The sequence below is a fragment of the Podarcis cretensis genome (assembly GCF_951804945.1).
Source record: "Podarcis cretensis genome assembly, chromosome: 3".
Lineage (NCBI taxonomy): Eukaryota > Metazoa > Chordata > Lepidosauria > Squamata > Lacertidae > Podarcis > Podarcis cretensis.
In genome coordinates this window covers 73,673,223-73,688,789 of record NC_137172.1, presented here as the reverse complement: position 1 = coordinate 73,688,789, position 15,567 = coordinate 73,673,223, and the positions used below count along the sequence as shown (strand labels likewise).

The following is a 15,567-nucleotide window of genomic DNA, read 5'->3' as shown; positions in this document are numbered from 1 at the left end:
GTGAAAGATAAATTATAGATTTACCATTTAATTAAGCAATTTTTCAGACAAAGAAACTGTAATTCTGATCCAAATTATAAGGAATTACCACTTATATTCCACTTATACTATATTCTCTCTATACTGTACTGGAAGATAGGTATGCTCAACCTTGCATTCAAATTCAGTTTACCAGATCACAGCCAACATGTCTAAGATCTGAAATTATGTTTGTACCATCTATCGTAACTTACCTTTTGCTTTTCAGTTGTCTTCTACCAATAACACTCCAGGGGGTGTTTGATTTTACACTCTCAAAATAGTCTTCTGTGCATAAACAGGTACTGCTTCATTATAGGAAAGCATACACTGCAATCACTTGTGTCTCATCTCTGGCCAGGAAACGGTCACATCTAGAAGTGAAAGGTTAATTTAAAACTATTTAATCTTTGACCTTTCTACAAATGATTGTCAACAAGGATGTAATTGATGTAAATTATTATGTTAACACCTGTCCACTGGGAACTGGATTGAGACTACAACTGCATTTCACACATTAGAATATACTGGCTTTTTGGCATTTTTCATATTAAGAGATGGATGATCATGACTTTCAGTGAATTTTTTATATTTTCCACCTGCTAGATATATAAACAACTACTTCTTCTTTTTACAACAAAGTTATAATCTCAATGCTACCATCTACAATGTTGAAGGATTAAATATGAAGGAGGAAAGGAGACAAAAACATCATGGGACAACAGTCTCCATAGTTGTTGAGGAGCACACAGAGTATTAAGTGGGTCAGCTCTGCTGCACAAAATTTACGATTACCATACTTCAAATAGCTGCAGGGGTCCAAAATAACCCCACCAGCTTTTTTTTGGGGGGGGAATACATTTTGAGTGTATTTCAAGGATTTGTATCTTCCAAAGCAAAAAGTCCTAATCCTTAAAAAAATATTAATTATATTTGGGCAGAATACAAATCAAATGCTATCTATATACAAAATTCATGACATGTGTAGCCACATGTAAGTAATGAAGAATCTTATTGACACCTGCCCTTGCTTAAGAGATCCCTCACTCCATCTGTTTTAATCATCTCAAAATAGGACGTCTCAAGTCCACTTAATCTTTGGTTATTTGGATTGGATTTAATTCATCCTGTTTGACATATGGGATTTATGTTACTCTTATGCTGTGATCTTATTTTATGATTACATCGGGCTTTTTAAAAAGAGGTGATGTGTGCTGTGGTGTCTTTAATGCGCCAAGTAAACCTAAGTCTCATGCATGGGATAAAAATGATAGGCAGCAAAACTGATAATGTGACAAGAAGGTTGGGATAGGAATATCAGATTATAGAGCACAAATGAAAGTGAGACCCAGTAAAGCAAGAAAAAGACTCAAAGTGTGTGTAACTTACTCACAATTGAAAAGTACATCTCAACATCAGAGGAGGGATTTCTTATTTTCTCTAGTACACTACGTACTCGGTCTCTATTGAATTCAAATTTGATAACTGTAAAATCTTCGTATGATTTCCAATTCAGCTGCTTCATACTGAAATTTTTGTGTAAGACACCTTTGAAGTTAGTTAGAGAATACCTAGCAGACATGTTCATCCACTGGTTTCTGAGTGTTGACATGTTTAATGTCCAATGATACCCAGCTCTACCTCCCTTTCAAATCAGAACCAGTGAAGGCGGTGAAGGTCCTGTGTGAGTGCCTGGAGGCGGTTGGAGGATGGATGGCGGCTAATGGATTGAGGTTGAATCCTGACAAGACAGAAGTACTGTTTTTGGGGGACAGGGTCCTGGTCCTGGATAGGGTAACTGTGCCCCTGAAGGACCAGGTGCGCAGCCTGGGAGTCATTTTGGACTCACAGCTGTCCATGGAGGCGCAGGTCAATTCTGTATCCAGGGCAGCTGTCTACCAACTCCACCTGGTACGCAGGCTGAGACCCTACCTGCCTGCGGACTGTCTCGCCAGAGTGGTGCATGCTCTAGTTATCTCCCGCTTGGACTACTGCAATGCGCTCTACGTGGGGCTACCTTTGAAGGTGACTCGGAAACTACAACTAATCCAGAATGCGGCAGCTAGACTGGTGACTGGGGGCGACCGCCGAGACCACATAACACCGGTCTTGAAAGACCTACATTGGCTCCCAGTACGTTTCCGAGCACAATTCAAAGTGCTGGTGTTGACCTTTAAAGCCCTAAATGGCCTCGGCCCAGTATACCTGAAGGAGCGTCTCCACCTCCATCGTTCTGCCCGGACGCTGAGGTCCAGTGCCGAGGGCCTTCTGGCAGTTCCCTCATTGCGAGAAGCAAAGCTATAGGGAACCAGGCAGAGGGCCTTCTCGGTCGTGGCGCCTGCCCTGTGGAACACCCTCCCATCAGATGTCAAAGCAATAAATAACTACCTGACATTCAGAAGACATCTTAAGGCAGCCCTGTTCAGGGAAGTTTTTAATCTGTGATATTTTAGTGTATTTTTGGTTTTTATGGAAGCCGCCCAGAGTGGCTGGGGAGATCCAGCCAGATGGGCGGGGTACAAATAATAAATTATTATTATTATTATTATTATTATTATTATTATTCATGTCAAGGCAGAAAGGCACTGCTGGCACATGATAACATGTATCACACAGAAAATAGGCAAATTAATGAGTCCCTGGTGGTACTGCCAATTATGTTGCCCCATGATAGCATCACTTGAGCAAATATGAGGACAAGGCTAATATTGAATCAGTTGAAAGGGCTAGCTCCTGAATTTGTGTTTATTGGTAAGTAGCTGCTTCAGATGGTGATGACGGAAGCTTTCTACCCAATATTTGAAAAGAAAAGCTCACATTCCAAGACAGGCTGCTGATCCTTAACGATGCGCTAGAGATAGGATATAGCTGGGAGCTGTAGGTGACAACTATTGATACTCAATAGTTGTGATAGCAGAAGCCACCAGTGCAATGAATCTGTTAGCACAATGGGGCTTCCCCTCACTCCCAGTAGGCTCCAGAGAGGTTGAGAGAAGTGCTAGAACAGCTCACCGGAGGAGAATGGAGATAGTGCCATTAGTGCAAGAATTTATACTTGCCTGATGGAGGAATCTCCTTAGTACTATTTTGAATTCCACCCTTTCTCGATTCAGTTGACTCTTTAGACTGACACAGCCAAATAAGTATCTATTTCTAAATTTGCTTAAGTACAGTGGTACCTCGGTTTAAGAACAGCCCTGTTTACAAACGATTTGGTTTATGAACTCTGCAAAACCAGAAGTAGTGTCCCGGTTTGCAAACTTTACCTCAATCTAAGAATGGAATCCAAATGGTGGAAGGGCACCAGCGGCAGGAGGCCTCATTAGGGAAAGCGCGCCTCGGTTTAAGAACAGTTTCAGTTTAAGAACGGACTTCCAGAACGGATTAAGTTTGTAAACCAAGTTACTGTAGTTTTTGAAATCCTTTTATGTAGATCCTGTAGATATTTGTGCCTATACAAGTATTATTGAAAATGCAGTTATGTCTTAACTTGGCTGTAAACCTTCAGGCAATGACAGAAGTCATTGAGAAATTCTACCTTATTCCAGAAGCTATATCTATTACATAGCTATATTATAGTGATCAGAAAATTTAATGGTTATATACTGGTTGATGGTGGAGTGAAGGGCCTGGAAGTATTACAAAAGGACCTCCTTCCTTGGAGTCAGTTGCTTCCCTACCTCCTTTGGCAGAAAAGGTAAAATATAAATTTAGGAAGTAAATAAATAAAGGTATGATGCCATTGACCAAGTCAATAGTTCAGTTGGTTAGAGTGTGGTCCTGATAACACCAATGTTGCAGGTTCAATCCCTATGTAGGACAACTGCATATTCCTGCATTTCAGGGGATTGGACTAGATGATTCTCAGGGTCTCTTCCAACTCTATGATTTTATAATCGGAGTATCTCAGATACAGTAGACACATGCAGACAGGAGTTGAGAGTATTGCTCCAACTCAGTCAAAAATATGGGGTGCTACTATGCATATGCCAATTTTACAACAGTGACATTCATCTCATTGAAACTGGAGTGTTAAAGATTGTATTCTCTCAAGCAAACTTATGTGGTGGTGAGTTCTTTCAAAATGCCTAAATTTGCTTGGAATCAGAATGTCTATCCAGCAAAAATAATTTGTTTTCAAAATGTATATGCCCCTCCCATTAAAACTGTTCTTTTGTATGCAGTTATTATGAAATATAATTTCATTAGACATTATTGCTGTTTGGAATTGCATGTGACAGCAAGAAATCATTGTGCAAATGTAAAATATGTGCTGGAAAACTGCTGATTAAACTAGCATGTTTAAGGAGGTTATTTGATTTATACTACCTGTACACAATCCAGACAATGTATTCCTCTTGTACAAAGACAAGAACATAGCCAGAATAAATATTAAAATACTCAATATGTTCAGGGATTTGGCCAAGACAGTATAAAGCGACTTCTGAGAACCTGACTTGACACAAGTCTGGTATGCTGCTGTGAGACGGCTCTGGGACGGTAAACTACAAATAAAAATGTACAACACCCCCACCCAATCAAAAAAGCTACTGGATTTCCCCTCCTTTTTAACTTCTGTACCCTAAAGCAGTAAATAGTGATTTACCCCAGAATCTAACACAACAATGGGCAGAATGAAGAACTCCAGCAATGAAACAAAATTATTCCAGAGGAATTCTGGTTAAAGTGCTGGTACAAAATGGAATGCATAATTATTTTTAAAAATTATATACACATAAATCTCAGATCATACCTAAGCCCTAAAATTTCAGTTGATTATTTTACCATATGTATTAAGACTTTGGTTTGGTCGTGGGATATTAATTAGATATGTTAATTAAATGTGCCACACTCAACTGCGAAGTGAATCACCTGACATCACTATGATGTCAAGTGATTCTGTGCCTTGAAGCCCCCATTGCCATGACTTGGGCTGCTTGAAAGCCCTTTTGCAAACAGCCCTGCACTCCTCTACAAACCTCAGAAAACCAGGGATTCAAGGAGCAGTACAGGGCTGTCTGCAAAAGGGCTTTCAAACAGCGGTGGTTTCCCATTCAATGAAAACTGCTTCTCCCTCCAGGAGAAAGGTGATGGGCGGTGGGCATGGCTCTTCCAAACTGGTCTGACAGGCCAAATAGGAAGGGCTGGGGAGCCATGTCTGACCCATGGCTGGAGGTTCCACGCCCCTGATATAACATAATGCTATTCTTTAGCAGGTAGTCATTATATAAAACAACTAAAGTTAGTGGTAATGTTTTACAGTAATCTAGTATGTTTTCCATTTTTAAAACTTTATAGCAAGCAAAAAGCCTAGAAAGGTCTTTCTCATCTGAAGATTCTCATGTTGGAGTTTGACGTGCCAGTAGATAATGTCAAACCAACAGGCTGGTCAGATTTAATATACGGGGGAAATGGAATCTATACCGAAGATGTACAAAATGGGGGGAAATGTATAGAAAAGACTGTACACAATGCATAAATGTGATTTAGAAGAATAAATTAACAGGCACTGCACTCTTATTACCTACAGCTTGTCACAAACAAAACACAGAGATCAGCCTTCCTCAAACCATTCTATCAGGTTTTCATCATCCTGCCCCACTTTTCTTCCAATATTTTATCCCAGTGCATTTCACTCCACTGTATAAAACAAATTGCAATGAGATGTCCATTTCTTTCCATGCATATTGTGTGCTTAAAAGTTCTTCATCCCACTGAATGGGGAGGAAAAAAACTATTGCCAAATATAATTGGTGTGGGTGTGGGTGTGGGTGTGTAATATTTGTGTACATATTCCAGAATGGATTCCTTGAAATCCAGTGATTTCAATGGGGGCCCTACAAGAGTGACTTAGTTGGGTATTATCTTCTGTGACCAAGTCAAGAACTGGCAACTACATTAGGCATCTAAAAGATAATTAAAGAAGAACCCTTAGGAATGAACACCAACACATGCCAGTCGGTATTCAAATTCAATTTGATTATTTAAACTACATATATGCTGCAAAGACCTCCCAGGGCAGCTTAAAAAGAAAATTGGATTCACTTATGTAGGATAATTTAGCTTCATATGGTTAGCAGAAACACTGTGCTTTCAAATGATTTACAGTATTAACCACTTAAAATGCTTCTGATCCTCCTTTTACCATTCACCTTCAATCAGTTTATATGCCACATCCTGTATTATCAGCCGCCACTGGACATAACCTTTGGAAGTTTCAAGCTTGTAAAATAATATACTAGATGACAACTAGCATTTTAAAAATCCACACATTTGCTTGTCTAAAGCAAATAACTCTTCCTGAGACAAGAATGGTAACAAGAGCACCTTTTATAACTGAACTGTTCTAAATATTCCTCTTGTATTGACTCATTCTAAATCAGACAAGGCTATCTTCACATATATCTATTTCCCTCTGTTTTATACAAATGCTGGTTATGTTGTTCAAAGACTCACTCTGAAAACACACACACATACAGCACCTCACTGATGGTAAAACTAGAAACAGATATTTGAAAGCCTTTACAGCAAATGCATGCTACTGCAGAACAGTGCACTACTGTATTCACACATTTCAACTTAATTATATATCTCATGCCCAGTGCTGCTGGATAAAAGCAATAGAGACTTCAACAAAATAGTTTTCTGAATGGGGTATCTGACCAATGTTTTCAAAGATACATTCCGAGCATGATATTTTTGAACACTGGTATTCGTAAACAAGAGACCTCTGTATGTGCATTGTTATGTTCAAAATAAATCTGTTACATTATTACCTAAAGCCAGTAGGGTGCTAATATAGATATATATTTGCTGCTGTTATTATTAAGTTGACCATACCTACAATCAGGTTTTTATCATCTATTATAGAATGTCTAGATTTAGCTTTATTTTTACATTTGCTTCACATATGATGGAACATCTGCAGTATAATGATCCAAAGGTAGTATCAGTGAATTTTTTTGCAAATAGGCCCTTGAGAAACGTTTTCTCTTTTTTTTAAATACACAGTTTGAGACATCTATTTCCAGACAAAGTTTTAAATTTTAAAACCTAATTTACAGGAAGAAGCAATTCAATGCAACTGAAGTACATTATGCAGGATCCAATATTGGTAGATCACATTTCAAATTCTTTAAAATAAGAGCATCACAGACACTTAGTCTCTGCAATTCTCAGACTCTGCAAAAGATTAGAAAAAGCCTAGAAATGTAACAAAATATTACTAGGAAGCCTATTTTCATATAAATGTTTTATGTTTTATAGATTAAAAAACCTCTATCACCTTATTGTCCAGCACTGGCTTTCAAAAGTTCTTATATACATGAATTATTTAAAAGCACTCAAAATAAAATATCAAATTCAATACCTCATATTTGCACTATTTTTAATTTCAAACTATACAAAATTATGTAAAATGTCAGAAATTAACAGCTAAAAGAGTTGAAGGCAGTTGAAAGAACTGATTCAGATCTATCACTATAAGCTTAGTTTCATTTAAAATTAGGCATTTAGACTATTTTAGATTACTACCATTTTTGCATTGCTTGCAGTAGATTTTATACATTTGGGAAGCATGTGTATGCTTTGACTACTACCAGGCAGTTAAGGTCTCTAGCTAGATTTAAGACATATAGGCAAAAATTTATGAAGTAGTTATGATCTCTCATAGCACCACCTATTATAACACATCTAGAGAGAAAGAGAGGTCCTTTCTTACCTTTACATGTCCAGAAGAAAAGCATTACAACTCTTCATCCCATCCTATATTACTTTCTTGCCCACTTCAGTTATACTGGCTGTATACAGTAGTAATTAATTATTATTATTATTATTATTATTATTATTATTATTATTATATATGCCACCCATCTGATTGGGTTACCCCAGCCATTCTGGGAGGCTTCCAGCAAATTATAAAACCACAGTAAAACATCACACATTAAAAACTTCCCTAATATTTTACTGCACTTTATAGCAGTCTGGCAAATATGAAGAACAATATTCATATTATATGATCTAAAGAACATGAGGCTGCCACCTTGCTGAAGCTAAGGCAAAGGCCATAGTTCAGTAGTACAGCATTTGCTTTGTATGCAGGATTTCCCAGGTTCAATCCCCACCATCTCCAGGTAGGACTGGTAGAACCCTGCCTGAAATCCTGGAGAGCGGCAGTGAGTCATTGGAGAGGATTGCTACTGATCTAGATGGATCAATGGTTTGACTCAATATAAGGCAGTTTCCTATGTTCCTAAACTGAACAGGTCTAATGTCTGGTCAGTGCCAGGATGGATGATCACTTGGAAATCACATGTACACTGCCCTGAATACAGGATGGAAGAAAAGCATGATATAAATGTAAGATGATAATGAGTAAAATAAGCAATGTGCTGAACAGCAGCTATGTTGGGGCTAAAGCCAGAGTAAAATAGCCCCCAAATTTGGATAGAAACACAATAATAAAATAAATAAATTAAAAGGGTATTTCCCAGTCCCCTCTTCTATTTTTCACTGAAACCTTATTACACTAGATCACAGGCTTTTGCTCTCTGTTAATTAGCCGAGAATAAATACCATCTGCTGGTTTGGTATTCAGAACCACTAATGCAGATTAAGATTCCTACTTCACTCTCAAAGGTAAGGGGGGGGGGCAAGAAGGGGCCCTCATACTTCTAACCACTCCTTAGTCAAAATGTGGGTTGATGGGTCAGGAAAAAGGAAGTAACAAGTTTGCATCTTACGAGACAGAAGTTGGAAATTGGACAGATGGGGTGGGATGAGTTAGGAAATGGGGGGGGGCAGATTTTTTAAAAGGCTGTTCTTTTATTTCAGAATAGTAGATACGTACACAGGAGTGGAAACTGCTCAAATAGAGGGACGGTGAGTAACCAACCTCACGATCAGTCCCTTTTGAGGAGGATTCCCGAAGCAGACTCGCCTCGCCCCCCCCCCCCTTTTCTTTCAGAGACCACAACTCCAATCTCTCATCGTGGAGAGCAAGGCGACCGGAAGCTCCTGCATACCCCAACCTGAGGAAGGGAGGGGGAAGGGAGAAGAGGCTGCAAGAGCCTGACCCACTCGCCTGCGTCTCCCCTCCGTAAGCCGCGCAGAGGCGGCGGCGAGCAGGACAAGGTGGGAGGCTCCCTCCCTTCTCCGGGTTGGAATCGGTGAGGTGAGGTCTCTCCCTCCACTCTGGAAAACCGGGGAAGCTGGGGGTCGGAGAGAGAAGCGGCGACGGCGGGAATGAGGAGGGGGGAAATGGGGAGGGGGGAGCACTGCAGTGAATGCGGGGCCGCAGCAGGGCACTCACCGTCTCTCTCTGCCCGTTCTCACAGCAAGAGCCAGCAGCACCGTCCTTCTCTTCACATCTTCACACAGCCGCCGCCGCCGCTCAGCCCCTCCCCTTTCTGGGTCTGTTGGGCTCGTGCCAACCGGGTCCGTTTGGGTTTGAAGTTCGAACTCTCAATAGCCGCCCCCCTCGCGGACAGGCGCTCGTGAGAATTCGGGGGGGGGGGAGAGAAGGAGGCTGAGATGATCCGTGAGAGAGAGTGAGGGCGGGGGGGGGGGGGGAGAAGGGGCCGGTAGAGAGAAACTGCGAAGGAGAGAAAACGCGGAGCTTCCCCCGCACAAAGCTTCACAATAGACACGCAGCGGCGCGCGCGTGTGTGTATGTGCGTGTGTGTCGAAGGCGGGGCTTCTCCGCCGGCTCCAGCACTCTCTCCTGGAACGGGGGTGGAGGATGGTAAGGGGGTGGGGGGAGGTGGAGGTGTTGTTTACGCAACCACCTGACTGGCGTCCTCGACAGATCCCTTGACACACATTGGAAAGGGAGACGGCAGACACCACCATCATCCGGCTCCCCTGCCTCGCCACCCCCCAGCACGATGTCGGGTGGTACAGGCTACTTTTGTTCTCTTGACGGGGGGAGGATGATGGAGGAGGCACCAGAATTATTGCGGCGTTTACTCTAGCCGGCTTGTCGCAGCCAATCAGAATGAAGGGAGGCGGAGCTGGAGGATGTTCCGACGCACTTATATACGAATTCTTTCCAGCATTTAGCCCTGCTTATTCGAGAGAAATATTTTTCATGGCCCAGGGTCATCCTATATATTTTGTGTCCGCCTCCATTTTCCTTTTGAGACGTGTTTGACTGGAAGCGAAAAGTGCTGAGGAGCCAGTACTTGATAGCGCAGGCTCTGGAACATTTATCACTGAAGTTTTCATAAAGCTTATGTGGGACGTCTCTAGTCTAGGATGCACAAAGGAAGTGAGGTTGCAGTCCTATTACTCTCAGGAGCCAATCTTATCCAGCACACCTGACGGATTTCTGAGTAAACATAAATAGGATTGGATTGCAGTTTGCGGATGTTTATCGAAAGACGATCTTACTAAATTCAGTGGGGCTTAACTATCTAGTAAAGCTGCAAGTGAACTAAGCACACTTACGTAAAAAGTAAATTATGGAAATTAATGGGACCTGCTTCTGAATAAGCATGCGTGGGATTAGGCTATAATACACCTAAAATGCACGATTCAGAAATAAGCCTCATTTAGTTCCGTGGAATCTACCTGCAGGTGAGTAGAGGATTGCCGCCTGCCGCCTTAACCTGGGACTAACCCAGGGCCAAGAGCCCAACTTACCGGGGAAGTAAGAACTGGTCTTCTGAGTAGCTGTGGTTATGATTGCGCTGCATTTCAGTGGGGCTTACTTAAAAGTAAACATGCATATAGAGCTTGTTGTTTGCTTTAAAACACCCTACTTGTTAATGCAATGTGAAATCAAGTGCCTTGCAGGCTACAGGATAATAAAACAAATGACACCGCATGGTTGTTGGTATGCAGTGGTTCCTCCTGAGTGCCGCAAGAATGAGCCAATGCATTGCTCGATATGCAGTTTGTCCTCGTAATGGACATGTAGCCTTTTAAACAACTTGCATGGCTCTTGGCAGCGCAATCCTATGCGCCATTTCTAGGGAGCAAGTCCCACTGATTTCAATAGGATTTCTACTCAGAAGTAAGTCCAATTCAGTGGGGCTTACTTCTGGGTAGGTGGTGGAGTTGCAGCCTAGGGCTTCGTGAATGTTAAATCATATTACTTCGTACTTCTTCTGGGGCTACTTGAGAAAACAAGCTTTGTTTACTGGTGGTGGGAAATACAGCACTGAAGTGTTAAGTGTCACAGAATATTTGTGGAAGGGGGAACGATGGGGCACTGCGTCTCTTCAGCCATTTTCTGGCAGGCCATAACATTCCTTCTCACATACTTGCAGCTGCCGCACCTCTGCTTATTTACTCGGAAGTCCTACTGAAGCGTTCTCCCAAATAAATGTGCATCAGGGAGCCGCTTTATACAGCCCAGTTCAGCGACGAAAAAGCTTTCATGTTTGGCTCTGGGTCGGCATGTCGGTTGCATGCTGGGATTTGTATACTTGCTGGAAGTCCTACGCCATGTAATCTTAAAACCAATCTTGGAATGAATGATACCTACGGCGAAGACTTCTTGACGGATGCTTTTAAAATTGGAGCAATTTTCTAAAAACAATTTTGCGATTTAAAACTGGGCAAAGTCGCGGAGCCGGCGCGTTATTCCCGACAGGGAAAGGGAGCTGTTTTGTACAGCTGCCAGGACCCGCCGGGTGCTCCTCGTGGCTCCTCCCTCCTGCCGATGGTCCACTTCCGTTCTGCTAAGATGTCGGCCGCCATAGCAGCGCTCGCTTCGTACGGCGTCTCGGACTCCGATTCCGACTCGGAAGCGGAGGGCAGGCCCGGCCACTCGGCGGCTCCGGTCGCCGACGAGGATGCGGTGCTGCACCTCGCCTCGTCTGCCCCGGCCCAGCAAGCGCTGCTGCCCGTCGTGGACTCGGCCCCGGCGGTGGCTGTCAAGGTAGGAGCTGCTCCGGAGTCGCCCGCCTGGGGCCCCGGGGCGGGTGGGGGCAAGGAAGCGCTGCCTCCTCGCCCGTACGTGGTCCGAGGAGGTCGCCCAGAAGCGGCGGCTGCGGGGCTGGCACTCGCTCTCCCTCTCTCGCCCCGAGGTGAAGTCATTTCATCCTGCTCCGAGCCGGGCAGATTCTCCCCGGGGGTCACCTATCCCGCGAAGGTTTCTCGTTGGCGCACGAGGGTTGGCGCCAGTTTTTCTAGAAGAATTCCTCTGACTTCTATGCAGGACGGGCAGAAAGTCAACCGGGAGAGCTTGCTCGCCGTGGAGGGAGAGTGCTGGCCGACGAGTTCTCGCCTCTTGGAAGCCTGCCTGTTCCTTTAAACTTTAAAGCTTTAGGAGAACTCTTAAGGCGGAGAAGGGACATGGGGTTTACAAACTTAAGGCTCAAAAATACTTGGGTGTTTTGACTGAGAGAGGGTAACGGTGGCCTATTTGGTATTCCTTAACGGGAAAGCGATCTCTAAAAGTTAGTGTGTCATATTTTTGCCCTGCTGCATCTTGGTCTGACCCATATTTCAAACTTTTGCTGTGAATAAACTTTGTTTATAAACTTTGTTTATGGGTTTCCCTTGCCCCTACTGAGTCTGAGTGGCAAAACCAACATTGCCCAGTTAGGCACCTTGCAGTGGAGGGACTTGAAAACATTACAGTACTTGTCTTTTCAATTGATTGGATCCCACTCTAATATTTGCTCTGCTCGATTTTAAGGAACTAAGCTAATACCATTGATATTCTTGTTATGCTAGGCTTTAATGCTAGGTGTGATTCCACTCCCTTTATACATAAGGGGAGCTTACCTGCTTCATTCTGTACAGCAGAGATGGCTGACCTGTGACCCTGCAGGTGTTGCTCAGCTCCAGCTCCCAACACCCCTGACTAATTGCTGTGCTGGCTGGTGCCAATAGAAGCTGGAGTCCAGCTACATCTGGATGGCAGAAGGTGAGACAGCCCTGTTGTACAATATTCTTGACATCTGGCTAGGATCCATTTAGGCTGTCTTTATTAATGCTTTCTCATGTATGTGAAACTTTAAGCTTATTCTGTTGTAGTAGAACAGGCTAGGCGTCTATAAATTGTTTCCTCCTGTTTCCACTTTAATCTATGCTTCACAGTAACCTCCAATTCCATGAGATTAAAGACCATTAAAACAACAATAACCCTATGATGACTGCAATAGCTCTTGTTTGTGTTCCCCAGCAATTGATATTCAGAGGCATAGTGCTTCTGATCCATGAGGTAGTATATAGACATCATATTGGCAGTTTGCTTTCAATTCCTTTTGTAATGATCCTTAATATGGAAACAAAATAAAAAAAATCTTCCATTAGCACCTTAGAGACCAACTAAGTTTGTTATTGGTATCCACTTTCATGTGCATGCACACTTCTTCAGACACCTTAATATGGAATTTGTCTTTTCTTAGCTGCCACACACTGTGTCATCATTTTCTCTGTACTACTCATCGCAATTCCAAAGTCCTTCTGAGAAGTGAAATGCTAGTATGGACCAGGACTGGGCATGAAATAAAACTGAGAATGGTTATTAGGCTGGGCTGTTAAGATCTGGTCTCTTCTTCATCCTCTTAGCAATTCCTTTTGCTACCCTTGTGAAAAACAAGGAGACCCTCACGCGGATCTCTCACCTCCCCTACAGATGTGCTTTTCTTGCCTGTCTTAATTAATGGCAGGTCTTAAGCAATGCTGCTGGTTGAACTAGCAGATCAGGAGAGAAGCAGAAGACTCAACCTTTTCCTTGCTTCTCTCCCTCTGCCATAGCTGCATCATTCTTCCAAAGTTCAGCAGTCAACCACTTGAGAGAAGGAAGTTGCCAGTCTTCCCAGAAGCAGTTTTGGAGAACCAGTTGCCCAAATCAAACTTAAGTAAATTGAATAAATTTCAGTGTATCTAAGTAAAATTTAACTGAAAAGTATCCATAGCTACTATGTGGAATCTTATACAAGATCCAAGCCCTTTTACATTGTCCAGTATCTAGCTGCATAACCCTGTCCATCTCTTTGTCATGCCTGTGTGTGTCTAAAGCACATGGGACTCTTACATCTATGGCAGTATAATTATTCATGAAATCATATAGCTGTTTTTAGGTTGTGAGAGTGAGGACTCCTTTTAGTCTTCCTGCTCTTGCTTCTCTCAGCCCTTTCTTTTACCCCCACTGTAGTCTACTAACTGCTCCAACATCTTTTGTATTGGTAAAATCCTGTAATGTTTCCTTTGGTGCTAGTTTTGAACAGTGTTCAGCAATTTGGTGGTGGTTGTTTCCTACACAATCTAATAATTTATCTTGTAAGCATCAGCTATAAATTTTCACTGCCAAAAGGCAATGAACAGCCAAGAAATGTACATAAGTAGTTCAATCCTGTGTCCAACAGGAAAGGTACATACTTTTTAGGAAGCAGACAACCCTTGAATTTAAATTGCATAACACAAATGTTTGCTTCCGATTCTGAAACTTGTATAGAGGCAGAAGTCTGATTTGCAATGGTTAATTCATAGTAAAGAAGATTTATTATGAGCAGTGTTGCAATTGTTTAGGTTGTATGATTCTAATTAAGTAATGCAGGGTTTTTTTTAGCTTTTTTAGTGTACTTCATCATCGTAATAGAGAAGAATACCTTCCCATTTTAAGATTGTTATATATATTCATGATACTAATCAGAGACCAATTTGGAATAATTCTTTTTGTTGCAGTGCATTGATTAAGATTCCACATAGTAGCTATGGATACTTTTCAGTTAAATTTTACTTAGATACACTGAAATTTATTCAATTTACTTAAGTTTGATTAATTTCAATGGATCTACTTTTAGAAAAACTGAGTTGACTGTCACCCTGTTTTTCTCAAGAATGGCCCTATTTGCACATCTTGGGAAGAGCATTGTTCGGCTTCATGTGTGGCTTGCTTGGAGTGAAACAAACCATAACTTCTAGTTTGGCTACAACGCTAAGCCACATGTCATTGTTGCTTTCACTTGTGCTACCAGAAGGATAAATCGGGAGCTTCCTGCACATTTACAGTTAAGCATTAGCTATTGTTTGCTGTGACATGTGAATGTAGTCATTACATCTGTTTTGTTTGGTTGTCTTGTTTGCTTATATATATGTATACGTATAGAGCTATATAGATACATTGTGTGTGTGTGTGTGCGCGCGCGCGCACACACACACACACACACACACACACACACACAGAGAGAGAGAGAAAATCCCTCCTAGAATTGTAGCTGTCCATGGGCAGGACCTGGGGTCTATGTAGAAATAATATGTTTGGTAGACTTTTCCAAACTCTGGCATTGTTTGCAAAAGTAGATTAAAATAAATTCTGAGGCTGTGTTATTCTACACATTATTTTAATGTCAAAACTTTAATGTCAAGTTTTTATAATACGTTTTTCAAATTCTTACTTTCTATACAGCCTTTGTAGTATTCATGAAAAATTCACTGACTTGAAATGTGTTGAACTTAGAAAACATTTCCAATGTACCCCTTTTGTTGCTCCTACTATGCTATTACATGCTGCATCAGGTGTTTGACAAGAAGTTGTAGTATAGTATTCCAGAAATTCACTTCTAAATTCCCATATGACCACAGTTACAC

General features: G+C 41.9%; 2 protein-coding genes across 7 annotated transcripts in view; one reads left to right on the top strand and one right to left on the bottom strand.

The window, feature by feature from the left end:
- Positions 1 to 9,890, bottom strand: part of WASF1 (WASP family member 1) — a 48,638-nt gene extending 38,748 nt beyond the window's left edge. The window contains exons 1-2 of one of the 3 annotated variants that reach the window (XM_079971669.1): positions 9,329 to 9,890; positions 234 to 392 (exon numbers count right to left, since the gene is read on the bottom strand). The gene's annotated coding sequence lies outside the window, so the exon portion shown is untranslated. The remainder of the gene's footprint in view (positions 1 to 233; positions 393 to 9,328) is intronic. The other 2 variants (XM_079971668.1, XM_079971670.1) reach the window with 2 other exon arrangements.
- CDC40 (cell division cycle 40) overlaps positions 1 to 15,567 on the top strand; it is a 92,399-nt gene that overhangs the window by 43,056 nt on the left and 33,776 nt on the right. The window contains exon 1 of one of the 4 annotated variants that reach the window (XM_079971663.1): positions 10,395 to 10,593. The exons of 1 other annotated variant lie outside the window; for it this stretch is intronic. Coding sequence is in view for 1 of the 3 variants with exons in the window: in XM_079971660.1 (XP_079827786.1) it covers positions 11,684 to 11,902 (219 nt within the window). In the remaining 2 variants the exon portion in view is untranslated. Of the gene's footprint in view, positions 1 to 10,394; positions 10,594 to 11,675; positions 11,903 to 12,771; positions 12,896 to 15,567 lie in introns of those variants that run through there. 2 more of the 4 variants (XM_079971660.1, XM_079971662.1) reach the window with 2 other exon arrangements.